Below are 20,410 nucleotides of genomic sequence, written 5' to 3'. Positions count from 1 at the left end.
ATCGCCCCATGCAAAGAGGCTGAAGGTCCTCGAGGCAGCGGCTGCCGGTTTGAATCCGACCTGCAACCCTTTGCTGCATGTCTCCCCCTCTCTCTCACACCATTTCCTGTCTGTCCTTTATAATGAAAAACTGCCCAAAAAATAATCTTTAAAAAAATAAATCCATCCCTATATTGGCACACAGATATTCCAGAAAGACGGATACAAAAGTCTCATTGTGGATTTAGTAAAATTTAATTTATCTACAATTATCCCTCCATTCAGGCATACAGACTGATAGATTCTTTATTTATTTCCATGTGGCTCATAAACTGATAAGTTACACAATATCATACAGAAGCTGGATGCCAGAACTGGACAAAAAGTTGCAAAAATATCTTTTTTGTCTTTACATGTTTTCTGTCAGTGTTTTGCAGCATATCTTAGAGCGGTAAGGTTGTGTTGTCAAAAAGAAATGGAACAACTCTCTGAGTGCTGAAATACTGTAACACACTGAACCGATTGGGTTGGGAAGATATTTCCAGGGTGCAGCACAGTGACACGTTGCAGGTGATCCTAGTGATGCAGGTGCATCGTATGTCATGTTTATGATAAAATGAGAATAATATTAAATCCGTTTATAGTTGCCTTTTTGCTACATTTTAAATCCTCCCCATCCTCCTCTTAATTTTCCAGATGACTTGTGTGTCAATATTAATCTAGCGTTTTTTCTTGTGATTACAAACTATGTGACAGTACGTTACAATAAACACAAGACTGGTACTGTAAAATCCATCACAAACTGATGGTAAAAGTAGCAGAGATGAATGCACTGACATGTTTCAAATCTTTTCGCGGACACTGAAAAGTGAGTCCTTGGGAAAATGCCCAAATAACTAACATGTACATGTGACGTGACAAGAAGGTAAAGAAAAATGAAGATAGCATGGCAGCTGGAGAGAGAAACTGCATCAATATATTAGTCCTATTCTTCAGTTTCTCAGGTGTGTTTTCAGCAAAGTTTTTTTCTTGCCTGTTGGCAGACAAAATATTCCCATCTCTCCTCCTCTTTTCTCTCAGTGCCTTTCCTCTAGTCCTCGTCTTCATCATCCTCGTAATCGTCGTCTGTTTGGTCCCTGGTGTCAAGGTCGTCTTCATCGTCCACCTGCAAGGACAGAGTCACAGTCTAACTAAAGCAAACACACAAAACACAGCTGAGTGGTGGGGACACAGAGTACAAAGTTGTTTCATGAAGCTTACTACTCGCGACATCTCTGCTACCAAAAACTACCACCACAGTTAACTGGTTAAGCTGGGAGCAGGCATTTAGTTTACTAGAAGCTTTGAAATCTTGTTATTGCCTTGATGGACAGATAAAATGAATGAGTGGATACGGAGGACAACATGCTGGCCATTATCAGCTACTTGAAGCGTCTGATTCTTTGTGCTGCATTGAGCCAAATGTGCAGGAGGTCCTTTGGAGACATTTGAATGTTTTTTTTCTTTTCCTTCACTATGTAGGTTTGCAGAGGCATTCTCATAAGCATAATTCCAGCTTTCAGCAAAAACAGCTGTAATTTATGACAAAATGGATGTCCAAATGAGGGTCACGGGTGATGTGCTTGACCTTCCAGAAAAACTCAACAATTACGCAGTCTAGGGCTTTTATTGTGAAAGATAAGAGCGGACAGAGTGGTTTGGTATGTGCTGCCTTTGTCAAGGTTAAAAGGAGTACAGTTTGCCGTCTTGAACCGAATTATGGCGCTTCTGTATTGTTGTTTATAATCCTTGTGCCTTAATTTGCGGTACGAAAGCTCAGAAAACTTTGTTCTAAAAAAGACTGTTACGTCGCTTAATTAATTTTCACGTTCTGTGTGAAAGTAGTCATGACAAAAACAACAGTTCGAAAAAAACATGACGTTAATTAATCTCATGAAAAAACGTGTTTAAAAAGGTCTTTAGGCTGCATTCACATGAAATCAGGCAGATGGCAGACAAACACCCCCTTTTGGACAGCACGGGAACAGTCTATTTTTTATGTAAGTATTCTCGTAATGCATGTGGCTTCCTGTGATATCTTGCTAGGATTTCGGGCCCTGGTCATATAATTCTTGATGCCGCTACACCAAAATGATTAGCTTCTCGCCCAGATAGCCAACGTTTTCTCCTTGTGTAAGGGAACTGCGTAAAATCCTGTTGTAAAATCTGTTACAGTGGACGGCAAAAACAGTTACCATTGCCGATTTGCCGTCTACTTTCATGTGAATGCAGCATTATTCTAATAACTTCTTGCTCCAACACTGTTGTATTTCAGGTTATTTCAAATGTCTTACTCCTGTACTTTACTGTCTGAATTATGCAACCTCCATTTTCCACAAGTTTGGAGCCTTTGAGCACCTATGAGGTAACGGGTTAAAACTCCTGATAAATTTAGATTAAAAAACACAATACTGATTTGTCTACCGTCTCTCCCAGGTCTTTGAGTCTCTGCTTGAGGCTATGGATCTTCTGGTCCTGGTCTGCCAGCAGCATCAGCAGGTCATCCTGCTCCTTCTTGGACTCTTGCACCTCTGTTTGCAGCTTTGCTTTCTCTGTCTGCAGGATGGCCGCTGTGCTAGTGGCTGAAGCTAGCTGCTGCTCCAGGTCCGCCCGGCTCTCCGACAAGCTCTTTGCTTCCTCCTGAACCAATGAAAAAGAAGGAGAGGACAGATTGGTTGGGGGTGGGACAGGTGTAGTTAAACAGAATGATCCATAAATGCAAATACGCAGGAATAAAAGCATTCCATGAATAGATAAATAATTTCAAAGAGATCAGAGCCAACTGGTGTATAAATATTGGACATAAATCAGGGTGAAGTGACGCTTCACAGTCATACACACATTTTGATAAACAGTTATTCTACACACCTTGAGTCTTTCTGTCTCGGCCGTCTGTGCTGCGAGTCTGCTCTCTACTTCCGCCATCTTGGCAGTGTCTAATGAGCTGTCACTGCTGGAGACTGCGTCCGAGGACTGAGAGGAACCAGTGGGAGGTTGATTAATTTAGTGTCTGTCAAGAATGATGTGATATTTGGTAGAGAATGTCATATTTGCATGATATTTACCACAGCTTCAGCTCTTCTGATCAGCTCTTGTCTCTCGGTCTTCATCTGGTTAATTTCTGTCGACTGGGACTGGACCTGACTCCTCAGAGCCTCCAGCTCCTGCAAAAACCAGAATCAAACAACAATTAAACACCAAAACAATACATGTTATATATAAATAAATTACCTTCAATTTTTTTAAAAACATCAGACTGGATTTTATTCTTTTGTTGTTGACAAACAGATCAATATAGAATATTGTCAGCCTCATCTTTAACACATATTAATTGGAAAACAAAGGTCAGTTTGACGTTGTTAAAGGGGCAGTGCACAGTAATGAATCCCACCTTGAGTAGTTCTGTGTTGTCTGATCCTCCTGCTGAACCTTCTGCTTTCTCTGACCTCTACAGTCACAAACAGAGAGAACAAAATACATCAGTGATGCACTTGACTTTTTCACTGTGAGAGGATTAAAGTGAAACTCTACATCCAGTTCTAATTGTAGGATTATAGTCAGCATAGGGCTGTACTATCTCATTGTTAATTAATGTGCAGATTATTTTCTTATTATAGAATTTATCTAAAGGATGTCAGAAAATTGTGAAAAACATCCAACACAGTTTCCCTGAGCCGAATGGACATCTTTAAAATCTTGCCAAAACACAAAGATGTTCAATTTACTGTGATAAAAAAAACAAAGAAGAGTAAGAGATTTCCATGTCTTTTATTTGATATAAAGCAGGTCGAGGTGCCAAATAAATACTGTGAAAGTATAATAAAACGCTCAGTCTAGTCTAATCCACAGAGAAATGCACACAGCCTGTATTCAGAAACTGTGCCTGTAAACGAGCCGTCAGGACACCTGATGTCCCAACCACACACACTATATATATATATATATATATATATATATATGTGTGTGTGAACAGTCATTCCCCAGCTGCAATGGCAGATGTTGAAGGCCTGGAAATGCTGACCAATCAGAGCAGCCACAAACTTCTAGTCCCCAGAGAAGTATTTATCAACCAAATACAGAACTGATTTGCTGTACTGTTGTCTGGCTTTGGTTTGAAGTTTAGTTAACTGCTGTTTAGATGTCAAACGTGAATCCAATCAGAGAAACTGTTCTGTTGTTGGAACCGCCACTGTTGTTGAGGAAACGCTCCCCAGGGTGTCTGGAGGGTGTGTGTTTTTCCTGCACAGCTCATCCACCTCCAACTGAAGCTTACACAAACAAACTTCGCATGTAGACATTTACTAACCAGGGTGTCGATGAGCACGTCTTTGTCACCGAGTTGTGTCTGAAGGAGTGTGTGCTGCTTGCGGAGCTCCTCCACCTCCTCTCTGAGCTGTGTGAGCTCCTCCGTCTGCAGCCCGTTCATCTGAGAGCCGTCTCCTTGGCTGTTAGACTGACTCTGGTTCTCCTTACCTGAAGTTAAAACACACATGTGGGAATGTGATATAATGATATAGATACTGATTTATAACATAATACAAAACCAGCTACTGTTAATCGGTAATGAGTGATCATGGATTTTTAAGGTTGATACTGATTTCAAAATGTGAGTCTCTTTATCAGCATGGATTAAAATCAGTGTGGCTCTCGTACAGTAAATAATCATATTAGAGGAAGTGTTCAGATTGTTTCACTTGGTCATTTTGTGAGCTGCTTTAAAGTCTGTTTACACCCTGGGTTTTATTTATACACTGTAGTTTTTAGCGGTTATAACTTTTAACTCACTACTTAAACTCCTTTAGATAAGGCCTCATGGAAACCACATGAGCCATCGAACAGGCTTTAAACAAGCCCAGTTTAACCACATTATCTTCAATACTTATTTGGAGGAAAATTACTTCTTAAACTGTTATTTTCAACATCCGGTTGAGAACGCTCCTTCCTGGATTTAATTGTTAAGGGAATAGTTTAATGTGTGATGAAACGACTGATATCACTCCTGTCTGTGCACAAACTTTTAATTATCTCAAGTGATCTCTATCCATCTCTCTATGGCACTAGAGCTGGGACGTTGTTAGCTTAGCTTAGCATAAAGACTGGAAGCAGGGGCTGTGTCTAAAGTTAAAAAAAACACTTACCAGCACATCTAAAGCTCAATAATTAACATGGAGTCTTTAATTGGTACACAAACAAAAATGTAAAAACAATTTGTTTGTTTTTTCCCAGGGGAGTTACATGATGCAGCTTATTTCTTGACTAACAGTTTATCCATTGATGAGCACTTCTGCGTAGCATCTCAAGCAAGGATTATTGCCAGATATGTTCGGGGAGCAGAAGTTTTAGTTTGCATTTCTATACAGGTATGATGGTAGGGTCCATCCATATATGATGGTACTAAACTCGACCACCTTACTGAAACACCAAGACTCCATGGGATCCTACATATCTCCCCTAAAACTACATAGTCATTTTTATATTGTATTTGTGAACGAAAGCAAATGTGTGTAAAATATTCCTAAATTTTCCTAAAATATCGAACTACTCCTTAGAAACCTCTCTGATAATGATGTGTCCTCTGCACACGGTTGTAAAACTGTATCTTGCGATGTCACTGCCTACCTCATATTTCCACAATTAAGCAGTAAAACAATATCATCAACAGGGATGGTGGCCTAATATATGAAATCAAGATCAGAGTTGTGAGTTTAAAAAAATAAATTAAGGACATTTAACTTTTAACTCAAAATGTGCTTATTGCTTATTCAACTGACAAACCAGACATGGAGTACTTCTTTCTACAGGAGCAAAAGATCCCTTACAAGTCATGCAATGAGGTGAACCCACCTAATTTTAGCTTGAGGATGTTGTACTGATCCTTGTGCTGCTGGATCTGAGACAGCTGCTGAGTGACTGTAGTCTGCATCTGTTCGTTCTGAGACGACATGGACTCTACCTGCTCCTTCAGTTCCTGGATCTGAGCGTCCTGAGGATCACACGGTCAAAATGAAACCCTCAACAGGAGAGTACGTCAAACACAAGTACCACCAAATACACAGAAATGAAACAAGCATGTAGAATCATTCTGTTGTTTACCTGTTCTCTGATCAGCTCTTTATACTGAGTTACGATGTTGTCGTGTTGTTCTAACGTCTTCTTCACCTCCTCTTCCTTCTTCTCCTCCTCACTCGATTTGTGAACTGCTTTGGTGATCACGCCTGTTTAGAGCAGTGGGAGAAATAATTAGCAAAACACCATTTTTACTTTGAAACTGCCCTGATGAATCGATTATCAGTGGATGACGTGAAGAAGTGTCTCCGACTGACCCTCCAGTTCTTTGACCAGCTTGGTGAACTCGTGGTCAAACAGCATCTGCTCCGGAGACGGGAAGACCGGCTGAGGCTTCTGAGCCGCCCGCGAGTACAGCTCATGCTTGGTGATGAAGCCCAGTTTCTCTACAAAGTTCTCCTTTCCAATCCGCTTCTCGATGAGCTGCTTTAGCTTCTCTCTGACAAAGTCAAAGACGGGGTGGCAGGTGTTAAAACAGGGTACAGCTTCTTAACAAATAATGTTGGTGAGTAATTCAATCTTTCCTTGGTTTTATCAAGTTGGGGAATTTAGATAAGCTGTGTATTCATTCCTGTGTGGGTTTTTGAACGTTAATATGCTATATAAGCACATGAATTGAATGACAAAGGCCAAGGGAATGGAAGTATCACTGTAATAACAAAACAGAGGAAAACACGGAGATCATTACTTATTGCTCTCTTCCGTGATGGTAGCCCAAGTCAAAAGATTGAAAAGGTTTCTCATCATTTTGAAATTACAGTATAACTCACTATAATGACTTACAGATCTTCATTTTTAAATCACAAGGCTAAGTTTAATTTTACTGGTGGAAATTGGCTTCCAAGCGTCTGTATCCAAGTAATTAAATTCAAACTGACTGAACTTTGTTTTGTTTTTATCATGCTCCTGTTATAAAAATTAATACATACACACCAAATTAATCAGTTTCCACAGCAGTTTCTGTATGACTGTTTTATTGACTTTATTGCTTTATCTAAAATCAGCTGTGTTTTATTATGACTATGTTGTTTTCCTTTGTTTTGTTATTTATTGCGGATTGGTGTCTGGAGCACTGGACTAAATTTATTTCCCAGTATAAGAAAATAAAGTTGGTCTAAATCTGAATCACAACAGCAGGCTTATTATACTATTTTCATACAGTATGTGTATATACTGTTCATAACAAAAAGGGAGAAACTGTGTTCCCACTATATAACTTCAATCAGTCCAAATCCACCCACACAAAAACTCAATAGTTTTAACACACTTGAAATAGACCAATATGGTGCAAACTATGTGGAATTACAATGGTGTGTGAACTTGGGTTTGAGACTAATAAGACTACAGCAGTTCATGTGAACGCGTTTACTTCAAGATGCGTGTGAGCCAACACTTACTTGGTGTAGTTTTCCAGCGAGTTGTCGTTGTAATAGATGCAGATGCCGAGAAGCAGCGCACACAGGCCCTGCACCAACCTTTCATCCTCTCCTAAGTTCTCTGAGATCTGTGCTGTCAGCTGCAGGAGTCACAACGAGTCAAGGATTCATTCAATACCACTCGATTTTTAGACTCAAACAACCATTTAAAAAAATAATAATAAATTGTACCATATTATATATTACCTAGCCCTAAATCTGAATGATTTCCTAAAAAGTTTTTTATAAAAAATGAAAATATACGATACATCTGAAAGAAGTTAAATGAATATTCAGTAACAGTTTAATAGTTTGCTAACAAAGCTGTGACTAAATGCAGACATTTATTGTAATGAAGTAATTGGATGGCTTGCAAGCTGCTTTAAGGATACAAAGGGAACGTTTTCCTGATTGTGTAGAAAGTGAGTGACAGCGATTGGACAGTTGTTGATCCAAGTACACAGCAGCATGAGGAGGCCCACCCTGGTCTGCACTTTACTGCCCTGAAAAGAAAAAAGAAAACAAATGTCAACATGTGCTCCTTTAATGAGAGTAAAGGAGTCCAATTTAGAACAAATCAGTAATATTCTCAAAAAGATTACAAGATTTTGGGTTTAGACAAAGAAGAACCAGATGTTAATATGGGATCACAATGGCAACCAATATTACAATTAATTAGAGTTTGCAGATGTGTCAAATTAAAATTAGGAAAAAAAGAAAGTAAAGGGGAGGCTGATAAAATGGCAACAAAAGTGCTTAACTAAGAGTTGCTGTTAAAAAGAGCATTAATTTTGTTGGCATATTTGTAACAATAATAGAGCCAGATATTTGGCCGATAGTAGCCTATCACGGACATAACAGCAGATGCTGATATGGAAACATTTTTTGAACAGTGCTTGAGTTGGTTTAGAAATGGAGACATACAGAGATTTATTCTACTTGTATTTATTCTTTACACAAATTGTCAGCAACTGGCTGATACTGAACATGATGTATATTCAGCCGTTTATTTTATTTAAATGTATTCTTTTTTTTTTCTCAGTGGTTATTTTTGTAACACATTTCCATAATAGGTGCAAAATTGGTGCACGATCCATATAAAAACAGATCTATCTTCATAAATGCTCAAAAATCGGCCGCCATAATAACCAGTGAATTTCTCCCCTCTATAATCCATCTCAAAAATCCCATAACGGTCAGGCTCTGAACAATAAATGTAATTTTCCTCCCATCTTGACATTGTAGAAGTAAAAACGCTGCATTTGATTTCCCAATTAACACAAATAAGAACAGGGTTAAGTAAAATCATAAACGCTTAATTGGGAGCACTTCAAATCACATCAAACGTTAGTAGGTAATAAGGTTACCGCAAGCAAAAAAACAAGGAAACAGTGAAAATGAATATATTCAGTATATTCAAACAAAGTTAGGTATTCTGTATTAATAAGCCTTAAAAACAACCTCATCGTTACCTCGAGCCATAAGGTATTCAACAATTATCTTTAGTTTGTGGTTTGCAATTTTAATTCAGCGAGCCACTGATGACTTTCAATCCAAGTATCACTAAATCGTAATAGAAACTGTGTTCCAGCTATCAGCACATGCAAAGCAAAAACCTGCTTAATGTGCTTTTTGAGAACAAAAATGAACTGTAATGATAATGAAAAGGTGATAGATAAATGATCATGCATTTCCATGAAAACAGCTTTGAGAAACATCTGAGAGAGGTTTCAGACCTGGAACAGACCTCCGCAAGGACTCATTTCCTTATTATTATTGGGTTTTTTTTACAAAAGTCAGCTTTCAATGGAGACATTACATTTAAGTGATTATGCTGAATAATTCATCTCAATCAGCGGTAGATAAGAAAGGATGGTCTTCATGGAGTTGAAATGCAAAATGATGAAAATCAACGCAGATTAAGACACAGTGCAGACGTGAATATAATCTGTTAACTCTACACTGCAGGTTAAGGCCGCTAATAAGATTGTGCATTAACACTTAATGCACATCATGCTTTACAAACAGCAGACCTCTTGCCTTTTGTGAAATGCCACAAATTGATGTTGGAGTATGGAGGTCTGAGCAATGAAGGTGTGGGTAAAAACTTAACAGCATTACAAGCTACAAAAACTTACAAAATCACCTTTTCAGATTTAGTCTCCAAATGTGACGATATGCAAAAATGAAGAGGAAAACAATAAGACAGGAAAATGACCACTCGTATTCATTTAACAAACATTGCCCTCTGCAAAATAAATAAATCACACACTGGGCGTCTTTATGTGTCTGTAGTTAAAACTACAGCGTAATGGTTTAAATGAAAAGTAAAGACATCCCTTCCTTGAAAACCTGTTCACCTGTCCAAAACTACCTCCACTGTCTCCTTTCAACATAGAGGAGCAGGAGTTATATTCCGGGCTACTTCCGAATATCCAAGCTCCTCACCCTGTTCCCACTCTCATTCTATCCAGTCATATCCTATTAAGGAACCTAAGTGAGGGCTTCACCTTCGAGTTCAGCTGCTTCCTTAGTGCAACAGTCCAGTGAAAAACCTAAACTTCACCTGGAGACAGGTCCTGCTCTTACTCAGACTCCATCACAACCAGAAAAGGACATTTCTAGAGCCCATTTTTATTATTGGGGTTCAGTTCGCCAGACCTCCACTTTTACCCTCTGCTCGACTGGCAACGCAACAGATCCCCACATCAAACCATGGTGCTGGCCCCCTCCTTACTTCTCCTGGATGAACATGACCAAGAAACACGGACGTACAGGAGAGGGGGCCTTTTTCTCCTGATCTGGGCCTGGTCACCTCACTTGAAACCAAGCTAGCCGAAACCGAGAGAAAGGAGTTTTACCAGAAAAGGTACGAGCATTTTAGCAGACTGCCAATTAATCCCCGTTCCCAGAATCTACAATGAGAGAAAAACAGAAGAACTGGCAGCTCCAGGGGATGCATGAAGAGAGGAATAAAAACTGACAACTCCCAGGAATAACAGGAAGGTTGGTTAAGTATTGCTGAATAATTTCAACCGTCATCCTAAAACTAAAAACTACAACTCCTAGGTATAGTTTGTAACCACCTGAGTCCACAGTGAAAATGTAACAATCCTTGTACAATATAAAGTAGAAAATCTTATAGCACCTGCTCTGTGCTTTTGTGAGCAGATACGTGTAAGTAAAAGAACAAGACAAGAAATGGTGGAGAGCTCTCATTCGGACAGGAAAAGGCCCAAAAGCTCCTGCAACACACTTCCTAAACACACAGATAAGTGCGCAAAGCACAGCAAATGTACCAAAATCACAGCTCGATGCAAGTGTTAGGATGACAAAACCACAAAAAAACAGTTGCTGTGTCCCTTTTCTCTGAACTTCTCGTGTACTTACTAGTGATAGCCATAAGTTAAGGGACGAAAGAGGGGTAGTAAAGAGTTAAAAGAAAGCAAGATCCCCCAAAACGTGGGCCAACGAGACCTCTACTACAGATGCCAAGCCAAAATATCCAGCACAAGTGCCGCCCGAACATTCACAACACACATAGACACACGTTACTTACCCGTCGGACGATCTTATCTCCCTGCAAAACCACAACGTGACACTGTTCTATTCACTGTGGTTGACATTTCAATATTAACCATAATTTGACAACAAAAAAAAACTCACTACCCAGTCACAGAGCATCTTCCTCATTCTAGCAGCTAAGTGCCATTGGTATTGTCCTACCTGAGAGAGGATGTTGGTGCACTGCTGCAGCAGGGAGACGGGGGGCTTTCCCAGGCTGGTGGCCAGTTGGACCCTCAGCAGCTGCTCCTTCTGTGTGAGGTTGTCCTGCAAGGCATGAGCCAAGGCCACAGCGGCACACCAGTTGGACAGAGAGTCTACTGAGAACAGGCCTCCACACAGCAGCTGGCCCGCTGAGATAGAATTGGCTGCGGGAAAAAGTGAGCAAGTCAAGAAATAAATACTTGTAAATAGATGAAAAAAATAGTCCCTCCCTCTCTAAGCGTGAGTGGTGCATGTGAATCGTGTAAATTCTGGTGTTAAAGAAACACCTAAACACATAAAAAGATAGATTTACAAATTAAAAAGAAATAAAATAATATATCTATTGCACTTAAAAAGTTTAATACCCTGTATATATAATATTTGTCCACCAATATCCATAAATCAAAAAACAATGCAGATGATTCACTGTCTAATAACGCTTGTCCTACACCCACAACTGCTACTATTTTATTTATGCATTTATTTATTAAATATCAACCTGTAAGTGTTTTAAATGTGTTGGGTCTAAAACATAACCATTAAAAAAATGTACATGTTTAATAGTTATAAAGCAGAGATGTCAATATTTAAAAGTTAAAAGTGTGAGTAGACGGCTTGAAAAAAGGTTTTACAATGAGGGACTGATCATCTTTAGTACGGATCCAACTTTAATATTACTCTGGAAAGGTGTCATATAGAAAGTTAAAGACACTGCATTCCCAAAATGGATTAACCTACCGGAGGACTGTCTGTATGGGGAAAACATATGATTACTCATCAGGGCAACCTGAAAATTAAAGTAAAACAAACGGATAATGTCCACTTATAAGTTTTCAGCTTAATGTAACTGACCATCGATGGTGGAGGGCAGTAGCGTAGCCACAATCTCCCCTTGGCCTTTCTGGTTTTTGTACAGGAAACACTGGAAACAGTAGAGGACTGCACAGCGAAGCACAAATGGTTGTCTCTCATTCACCATGGACATGAGCAACACCACGATGGCTGGTCTATGGACAAAAGAAAAACAGATCAGAGAGAAAGTTGGATCAGATTCAGGTGAATACAGGCGACTTAATGTCTCGGCTCATTGGTTGCATCTTACCTTGGTGGATTTGAAGGAGCGTTGACAGATGCAAAGTAGTCCTGGTTGACCTGTGAGCCCCTGATGACCTCCGATACAGTGTTGATGGTCTGAAAGAAAGTGGCCACATCGCAAGCTTGAATGCAGTAAGTCTCAAAGGGAGCCCTTCCTTGTATTTGGTTGAACTTTCTGTGTTTACCTCAGTGAGGATGTCAGCAGGCACACCAGTGGCCATGAGGATGGTGCACAGCTGCTGCAGCAGACCACACTGGTACATGGACTTCTGACAGCTGGCTGTAGCTCCAGGAGAGTTCACTGGAGACACCATGACCCGCACCAGCTGGGACCAGAACATTGTACGAGATTATAGCAAAACAACATACTATTGTTTGGCTTGTTAAATTAGCAACACTTCAGCGTGATCGTTCCGCCTCACCTGCAGCATGAGGTGGAGGTTGGTGACCTTCTGCGCAGACCAGCCAGAGTTATCATCACCGACCTCAAACCAGGGCTTCATTCTCTGAATGTAGGAGCCCTCCTTGAAGAAGTTCTGATTGGAGCTGTTGTTCTTTAGCAGGTTGAGCAGCAGCAGCAAACAGTCCTCCACCACAATGCCTGCACAGGAGGGAAAGGGTGTGTCTAAGAACGTATCTCCCAAGTAAAATGATAATCTTACCATTTTGATTAGAGAATATACAAGAAACTGAATTATATTTAAGTCTTTAGAGACAATTCTTTATTGAAGATCAGACATCTCAAAATCCTCTTACCTCCATCACTGCTGCCCTCTTCTGTGATGATATCTAGAAGACGCTCAAACGCGTTTTCGAATGCCACAATTTTCTGAATGGCAGCATTGCTTTTAGTCAGCTGTTGAAGCAACAGCAAACCCTGTTGAGAGCAAAAAATAAATGTTGTCATTCAAATAACAAAAAGGGCTGTACTTGTTAGTGTAAGTGTAAGTGTTACTTGTAAGTGTTCAGTCCATAGATTGCCTATAAAGATGGACAACGCGCCATCAGCATCAACATCGGCGTGTTAAAACTATCTACATAAGAGAAGAATGTATTTGAGGTGGATTTTGATTTTTTAGCTTGGCCCATGTCCCATCCGCTAACATGGTGGGGCGGGACTTTACACTTATACTGATGCAAGTAAGATGTTTTGGCTTGAGTCACTTCTATCAAGCAGTCGATCTTTATATACAATCTATGGTTCAGACCTCAATCCAGGTCTGTGTCACGACAATGTCAGCATTGTGTTCAGACAAATGGTGTTTGGTCCGTCTTGACACAAGATTTTACAACTCTGGAAAGTTATCACAGCTGCAGTTGTTTCATCTTTGTTGTAACAATTGTGAGGTACGGAGTACAAATGCAATGTTCACGTTACAAAGTAATCCATCAGGAACGTGCGCCTGCATGTATTCGATTGGTCAACACAGCCCTTTACTGGATGATGTTATGTTAGACAAACTGGCCTCATTGAAATGAACGAGAGGGCTGCGTTTTTTCACACAGAGCTTTAGTCGGTCTGAACGTGGCAGCAGTGACAAGTACTTACATCATTGCGAATTACTTCTCGAGAGTCTGCCAATAAGTCCATCAATCTGGAAACACCTGAGAGTGAAAACATATATAAAAACAGCTGTTAATTACTGGTTGAAGTAGAGAACCCCTTATTGACAAACATCTTTGTGTGTGCTCTCAGTAAAGGGAAACAGAAATGTTAATGTAAAACTGAGGGCGAGTAAAAGCCTGACAGTCGAAAACAAGTTTGATCACACATGGAGAGGAGCGACTCACCCATGGGACTGACCAGAATGATACCCTGGACCTGGACACCCTGGTTCTTCAGGATAGCAGTCAACAGCTTCACTGCAGGCCAACGTACATGGAAGTCAAACTCCTAAAAATCACAACAATGCATAAATCAACAGGCAGTTGTTTAGACAAATATAACACCACAGACGTCTTTAAGCAAAAAAAAAAAAGGTTTAGTACCTCTAACAGAGTGAGAAGCAGAGTTACATGCTCAGAGTCCTGAATGAACTGGTCTGTGAACTGGGCACCAAGGTCATCTGCCTGCTTCTGGGCAGTCTCATCTGTGAAGGAGAATGAAAGCTGTAGTTCGTAAAGCGTCCAATAAAAGGGAGAAACGCGAGACAGCTGGACAGGAGGGTGAATAGGGTGAGCTCAGTAGGGTTACTGTGTACACACAGGAATAAACACTTAAAGTGGGAAGAGCTGGTTAGCAACACCATTACAGTGAGAGTGAGTATACTCACCTAGCAATCAGGCCATGATTTAGAAGTTACTTAAACTTAAATTGTATCTATAGTTTTAGATGTATTTATCTATGTTGCCAATCAATGGCATGGCATTGGAAAAGCACATTTAAAGCTGCAGTAATCAATATATAATATATAAGCGATGGATCAAATGAGTAATATGAAGAGGGTCATTTATAGTGATGAACTCACGCAGAGTTATCTAAAGAACCTTTTTTGATTCTTTTAGCGTGTTGGTTTGGTTTTCCAGCCCGCATCTTTACAGTTTTGGTTCACCCTCATCGCACTTTTCAGCACTGTTTCTAGTCCCAGCAGGAAGCTTTATTTGGTTAAAATGCTCTGATAAACCCACTGTACTCAGCCCAGCACCAAACGACAGACAGAAAAAGCTAGAAACTAGCTGGTGAACATAGTGGGGTATTTAACACCTAAAGAGATGGTTGAGCCCCGAGATAGAGAGTGAATATTGAACTTACATTTGCCAGGTGGCCAGAAACACAACTCCAAAGTAATACTAAATTTGCTCTCAGTGAGTTAGATGCGTAAATAGGCAACTCTTTGCTAACACGACTTTATAGCAAAACTAAACTAAATCAATTAATGTGGGTTAAAATACATCTTTGAAGAAACCGTGTGCCTGTAACTACCAATCCACAGATCTCAAAACAAAAAGCTAGATACCACTACAGGCAGGTGAGGAAATATGATTGTTTTGTACTATGAATGAACTGATACTGGGGGACAAAAAAAACCAATAGAAGCAAACTAAATGACAAAGAAGCCCCTTTCACATATGCACTGCAAAACTGAAATTGTCTAGACATTACCCGGCAGGGCTGTATGTGAGAGCGCAAATGTCAAGAGTCAGTGGGACAGGGCATCAAACTAGGTTTACCCTGCCCGCTCCATAGTACTGTCCATGCAATGTCAGGGTGTGCTCATTAGTGAATACAGCCACTCTTTGCCCAGTGTATTCACAGCAAGCGTGAGCTTGAGCTTCCAAGGGTGAAGAAGTAATGTGATATGAGACACAAAGATGGCAACAAAAATGTGTTACTGAAGAGACAACGAATTTTGGGAACTTCTTTGGGTAAGGACTGACGCTGAAATCGTATGACAAATTCAAGTTTCGGAGAGAGACACTATTGTTTATCAACAAATTACGAACAGCCAATGTGGCACTGTGAAAGGCATCATTACCTGCTTCCTGCATGCTCTACCCATCTCCTGTTGTGTGCGACATGTGTGAACTATCTAAAGACAGGGTTCATATGTGAAAACGGCTAGTGTAATTTCACCACACCAGTGCAAAAACAACCAGGTATTAAAATGTGAGGGAAACACAGGAGCAAAGAGAAATGCCATATTAGCAGACAGAGGTTCAGGGATGTGATGGTATTAGTGAAGCGTTATTGTTATCACCCAAACAACCTCCCAGTCACTTCTCTGATACCAGCTGATTCTACTGAAGTTAGTTAAATAGCAGTACTATAACTACAGCAGGGATGTCTGGATTTCAGTACTGACCAGGCATGGAAACATTCTTATGCTTCCCTGACGCAGGGATAGGGGTTACTGCGTCTGTGAGGGCAAGGGGGCAAAGAGGAAGTTTAAAGCGTCACCCAAAAAAGCTTGCATTCATTTCTCGTGGAAGAAGATGTGCCATGACAACAAAATAAAAAACAGCCTTGACTTTTATCCGCTATGTACAATCTGTGTACTGCAGCAGGTGTAAACAACAACCCAACCAACCCAACCAAGAACAATGCATGATTTGTAAGTGCTGCTGGTGGTTAGGGGGTTGGGAATGGGGGGGGGGGGGGGGGGGGGTCATGCACAGTCAAGAGTTTTACCTTCTGATTCATCTGTAGAGTTAAAACATGGAAGAGAAAAGAGAAACGAGAATCTTTACATATAGCAGTCATTATCATCGGTGTACAGAAGAGGGAATGCAAATTCACTGGTGTCCAGGATGACATGAACTAAACTCATTTACACATGCAAACAAAACAATGGCTCAGTCACCGCTGACAGTAGCCACAAGATTAGGAGGAATTAGCGTTAAAGGATAATCAATTTCAGGTGAATATTCCCATAAGAATGGGAGGGTATAATACCTTGTTCTTCCTCCTCATCATTGCAGATGATGTTGTAAAGTGTGTCCAAAGCATAGCCAAGGATTTCAGAGTCAGACCTGTTCAATTTACAGGACAAAGTAGAGTTAATAAAACACGGGTTTCATTGTTAAAAAAAAATTGAGCCAAACAAAACACAAAGCTCTTTCTAGGACAACATGACCAAACAAAAACACAAATACTACATCAGCATACCTGTCAGTTTGCAATATGTTAATCAAGTGATCCATCGCCTGTGTGCCAACTTCCATGCGATATTTCTACAAAAGGTGACAGGGAAGGCAAGGCGAGTTAGTAACTCTCTGTAAAGGGCTTTCAGCAACAAGTAAAGTCAGAGTGGTGTGTATAAGACATGAAAAGGTATTAAAGACAAGAAACACAAGAAAATATAAAGGATTTTGAAAGAGTTAAATAACATATACGATTAAAAATAAGTTATAATTGATACAACAGAAGAATAACAGCTGCATGATATTAATGAATAGTCCCAAATGTTATTTAAACAACAGGCACAGTTTTCTGGAAGTTTGTTCTGGAAATGTTCAAAATGAATGCTGCTTTCATATCAGAAATGGTTTGGAGCCTTAAACTACTTAATGCTTTATAAACCAATAGCAGTATTTTAATAATACTTATAAGATCAATAATCCATTGTTGAAAGGACAAGACATTTTTTCAAAGTAAAGAAATTTCAATCCAAGTGGACAAAGAAAAATAACAATCATGAACATTGAATGAATTCCATGCCTGTGTTTCTGACTATGTGTTAACGTGTAACCCTGTGCCTCCTAAACCCCTTATTCATGCCTGATAAACTCATTACTCATGGCTGATGTGGCAGTCGGTAACAAAACTGTCCATGAACACAACTGTTCATGGACAGTTCATTTTAATCAGCAGAGTTTGACGAATGACATGTTTATCCACGACAGTGTGACAGAGGAGTAAACATTCACAGATGTCCCAGTTAATTTACATGACATGAATACAAAGCAACAGGGATTTAATTCCACTGCTATTTCCTCCTTTAAAGCTACTCCTGTAAGTTAAATATGTTAATACACTAAACACCAGCTCAATAAAAAAGTACTGGAAGCAGCACTAATGTGGCTTAACACAAACCCTACATAGATAAAAATGAATGCAGCCAGATCTAAATAAATCTAAATACAACCTTTAAGAAGGTTATAATGTACATTTTTCATTCAAACTGCTTTTTATAATGAGCGATGTTTCTAGCAGGCTTACAGCCCAGCCCATTTATATCAAAGACAGAAAGATTAAATATTAAAAACACAAACCCAATTCAGCACCTGAATTCAGCACCTGTTTCTAAATGCTTTGTTTTTAAAGTTTACCTTAGAGAGGGACTTGAGAGCCCGGACAGCGTCTCTGCGGTCTTCTAGAAGTGTCGAGGAGGCTACCCGGTCACACAACTTCTGGATCTGTCAATAGAGGAATCATTATTTACTTTGCTTGCATTTTTTTGTTTGAGTGGTCAGGAGATGAAAAGAAATCCATATTTTCTAGAATAATATTCCTCTAATCTTCCATCCATTTTAAAAGAATTACTGAAAAGGAAAAAGAAACATTTTCTTTGCTTAACACAATCACAACCAGCAGATATATTCAACATATGCTGCATTATTTCAATTTAAGAAGACAAAAAGAATGGAAGGGTGGAAAAGGGTAAAGAGCGTCAACCACAATGGGGCAGGCATCTACTGCTGTAGCATGGGTCAATTATTGATAACAGTAATTGACTGCAAACTGTACATATGATTTACTAATTAAAAAGGGCGGATTCATGATTCGTTCCTGTTTAATTACCAGAAGTAGGAAAGATATCAATGATGTGAAAATGTCACAGTTTCTTCATGAATGTACTGTGCATTCTGCAGCAGGGGCATGCTGCCAAACAGGAATGTCCACAGACAAAGATCTGAATATTATCATGCATCCCATATGCTGCTGTGCATTTAGATGCTGATTGTGTCATACTGGGATTATTACACCCTGTCAGGATTCATTGAATATCTTTGAACATCACAAGCACCTTGAAGTTGTCACCCTGGACCTTGGATGATGATGTGAAATGTTCACTACGTTATGGACCGACCGACTGATTAGACTCAGACCTTCATAGTGGGTGTGAATATATTTAGCTTCTGCATTGTTGCAGGTTATTTGAGAATAAAGATATTGCAGAAAGACGTAAATGGAGGGACTGAGGGCTTATACTCCCCATGACTTTAGTCCTAATTGTCAGTTTTCTTTAATTCCTTACAGCTGCACCAGTGAGCGAAAACAGCAGATGTGTCAGAAAATGCACTGACAGGAATGCTACGTTAGCTAATTAGCCTTCTGGCTAGCTTGTAGTTGTGATTTATGGAGGCCCCAGCCTCTTAATTAACAGACCATAGTGTTTTAGAGAGAGAGGGAGAAACCCTCAGTGTATAAACACACGGTTTATTGCTGACGTGTGTGTGTGTGGTCTCAGTTTGTCAGGTACACAGTGCTGCTAAACATGCTAGCCGCAGTTAGCCGCAGCTAGCAGGGCTGGTTTCCTACCGTGTCCGCTCCGGACGGCTGCGGCCCGGCTGCCTGCCCCCCCATCACTCCTCTGAAGAAGTTCATCTCTACAGACGTGCTCTCGGTGCCGCGATCAAAGCGTCTCTCCTCCTGAAGAAACCCTCAGACTCCCCCCTCACTGGTCCGTGTGGAAACTACGTGTATAGAAAAGGGGAAAATGTACTCAATGGTGATTTCTTTTTTTTACTGTGTACACTGACGGATCGACCCGGAACACAAATGCTGGTGCACTGCGCATGCGCGGAGACGTGGCGATACGTGGCTGAACAGCAGACAATTGAGTTCACTGATTTAAAGGGCAAGAAAAAGTTATTGATTAAACCAAGACCAATTTCATCCAACACCATCACTGTATGAAAGATAATACAAAAGAGATAACAGGAGAAAAAAATGCATGAATACTCTGAGAGACCAGGTGTTTTATCTGTAAAATATAAAAGAAAATATGGAAGTATCAGAATCAGAATCAGAAGTTATTTTTATTAGCTTCATATTTTACACTAATCAGTTTCACTTTTCGATAAAAGCAAGAAATTTGGTTGATGTACTGGTGAATATGTTTCAAACTAATCTGGATACTGGGCCACCTCAAAGGCGCCCCTAGTGACCGTGGCAGCCATTTTTTATGCGAAATGAATGGTGAATAAAAAAATTTTTTTTTTTAATAATACCAACTGTTGATGTATTGTATATTGTTGGAAAGCCTGATTAGTCACCTTTACAATGAGCTACAGCTTGTAAGGATCGTGCATTCATGGAATGAGCAACGGGGCTAAACGTGTGGGTAGCGCCCCCCAAAAATGTACATCCCCTGTGGGACGGATTACAAATCACAAGAATGGTCTGTTTTGTGATTGAAGCACAAAATTTGGTGGATATGTTTCAAACAAATCTGCATATTAGGCCATTCAAAAATTCACCCCCTAGTGACCATAGCAGTCATTTTCTTCATTAAAATTACAAAAAATATCTAAATGATTTCTTAAAAAATTCAAAAAGATTCAAACTAAATACACAAATGTAAAATTAAAAATGTAATTAAACA

The 20,410-nt window shown here is 39.8% G+C and overlaps 1 protein-coding gene across 2 annotated transcripts; it reads right to left on the bottom strand.

Annotated features, from left to right (window-relative positions):
• Nucleotides 1-261: 261 nt before the first annotated feature.
• uso1 (USO1 vesicle transport factor) lies at nt 262-19,565 on the bottom strand. 2 transcript variants are annotated; one of them, XM_083931039.1, is made up of 27 exons: nt 19,345-19,565; nt 18,132-18,218; nt 16,969-17,033; nt 16,756-16,832; nt 16,492-16,503; nt 16,166-16,219; nt 14,352-14,452; nt 14,154-14,256; nt 13,912-13,967; nt 13,119-13,239; nt 12,785-12,963; nt 12,548-12,688; nt 12,370-12,458; nt 12,120-12,274; nt 11,226-11,431; nt 11,059-11,079; nt 7,892-8,002; nt 7,482-7,600; nt 6,342-6,523; nt 6,112-6,233; nt 5,863-6,001; nt 4,325-4,491; nt 3,410-3,466; nt 3,084-3,182; nt 2,887-2,991; nt 2,443-2,658; nt 262-1,144 (listed from the first exon to the last, which is right to left on the bottom strand). In XM_083931039.1, exons 1-27 carry the CDS (start codon nt 19,408-19,410, stop codon nt 1,070-1,072), a joined length of 2,925 nt encoding a protein of 974 aa, XP_083787165.1. In that variant the 5' UTR covers nt 19,411-19,565; the 3' UTR covers nt 262-1,069. The 2 variants fall into 2 exon arrangements, with proteins under 2 accessions (XP_083787165.1, XP_083787164.1); XM_083931038.1 differs by lacking the exons at nt 11,059-11,079; nt 16,492-16,503; nt 16,756-16,832; ... (1 more) ...; nt 18,132-18,218; nt 19,345-19,565 and having other exon boundaries at nt 16,166-16,377.
• Nucleotides 19,566-20,410: the final 845 nt, after the last annotated feature.

The sequence above is a fragment of the Echiichthys vipera genome, assembly GCF_963691815.1.
Source record: "Echiichthys vipera genome assembly, chromosome: 2".
NCBI lineage: Eukaryota > Metazoa > Chordata > Actinopteri > Perciformes > Trachinidae > Echiichthys > Echiichthys vipera.
The sequence above is the reverse complement of the archived record's forward strand: the minus strand, read 5'-3'. Positions and strand labels throughout refer to the sequence as shown.

Coding starts and splice junctions, on each gene's coding strand:
- uso1 (XM_083931039.1), bottom strand. CDS start 19,410: ATGAACTTCTTCAGAGGAGTGATGGGGGGGCAGGCAGCCGGGCCGCAG. Junction 12,275..12,369: donor GCTCCTTCAAATCCACCAAG/GTAAGATGCAAC, acceptor TTTTGTCCATAG/ACCAGCCATCGTGGTGTTGC. Junction 1,145..2,442: donor TCAAAGACCTGGGAGAGACG/GTAGACAAATCA, acceptor CTGTCCTTGCAG/GTGGACGATGAAGACGACCT.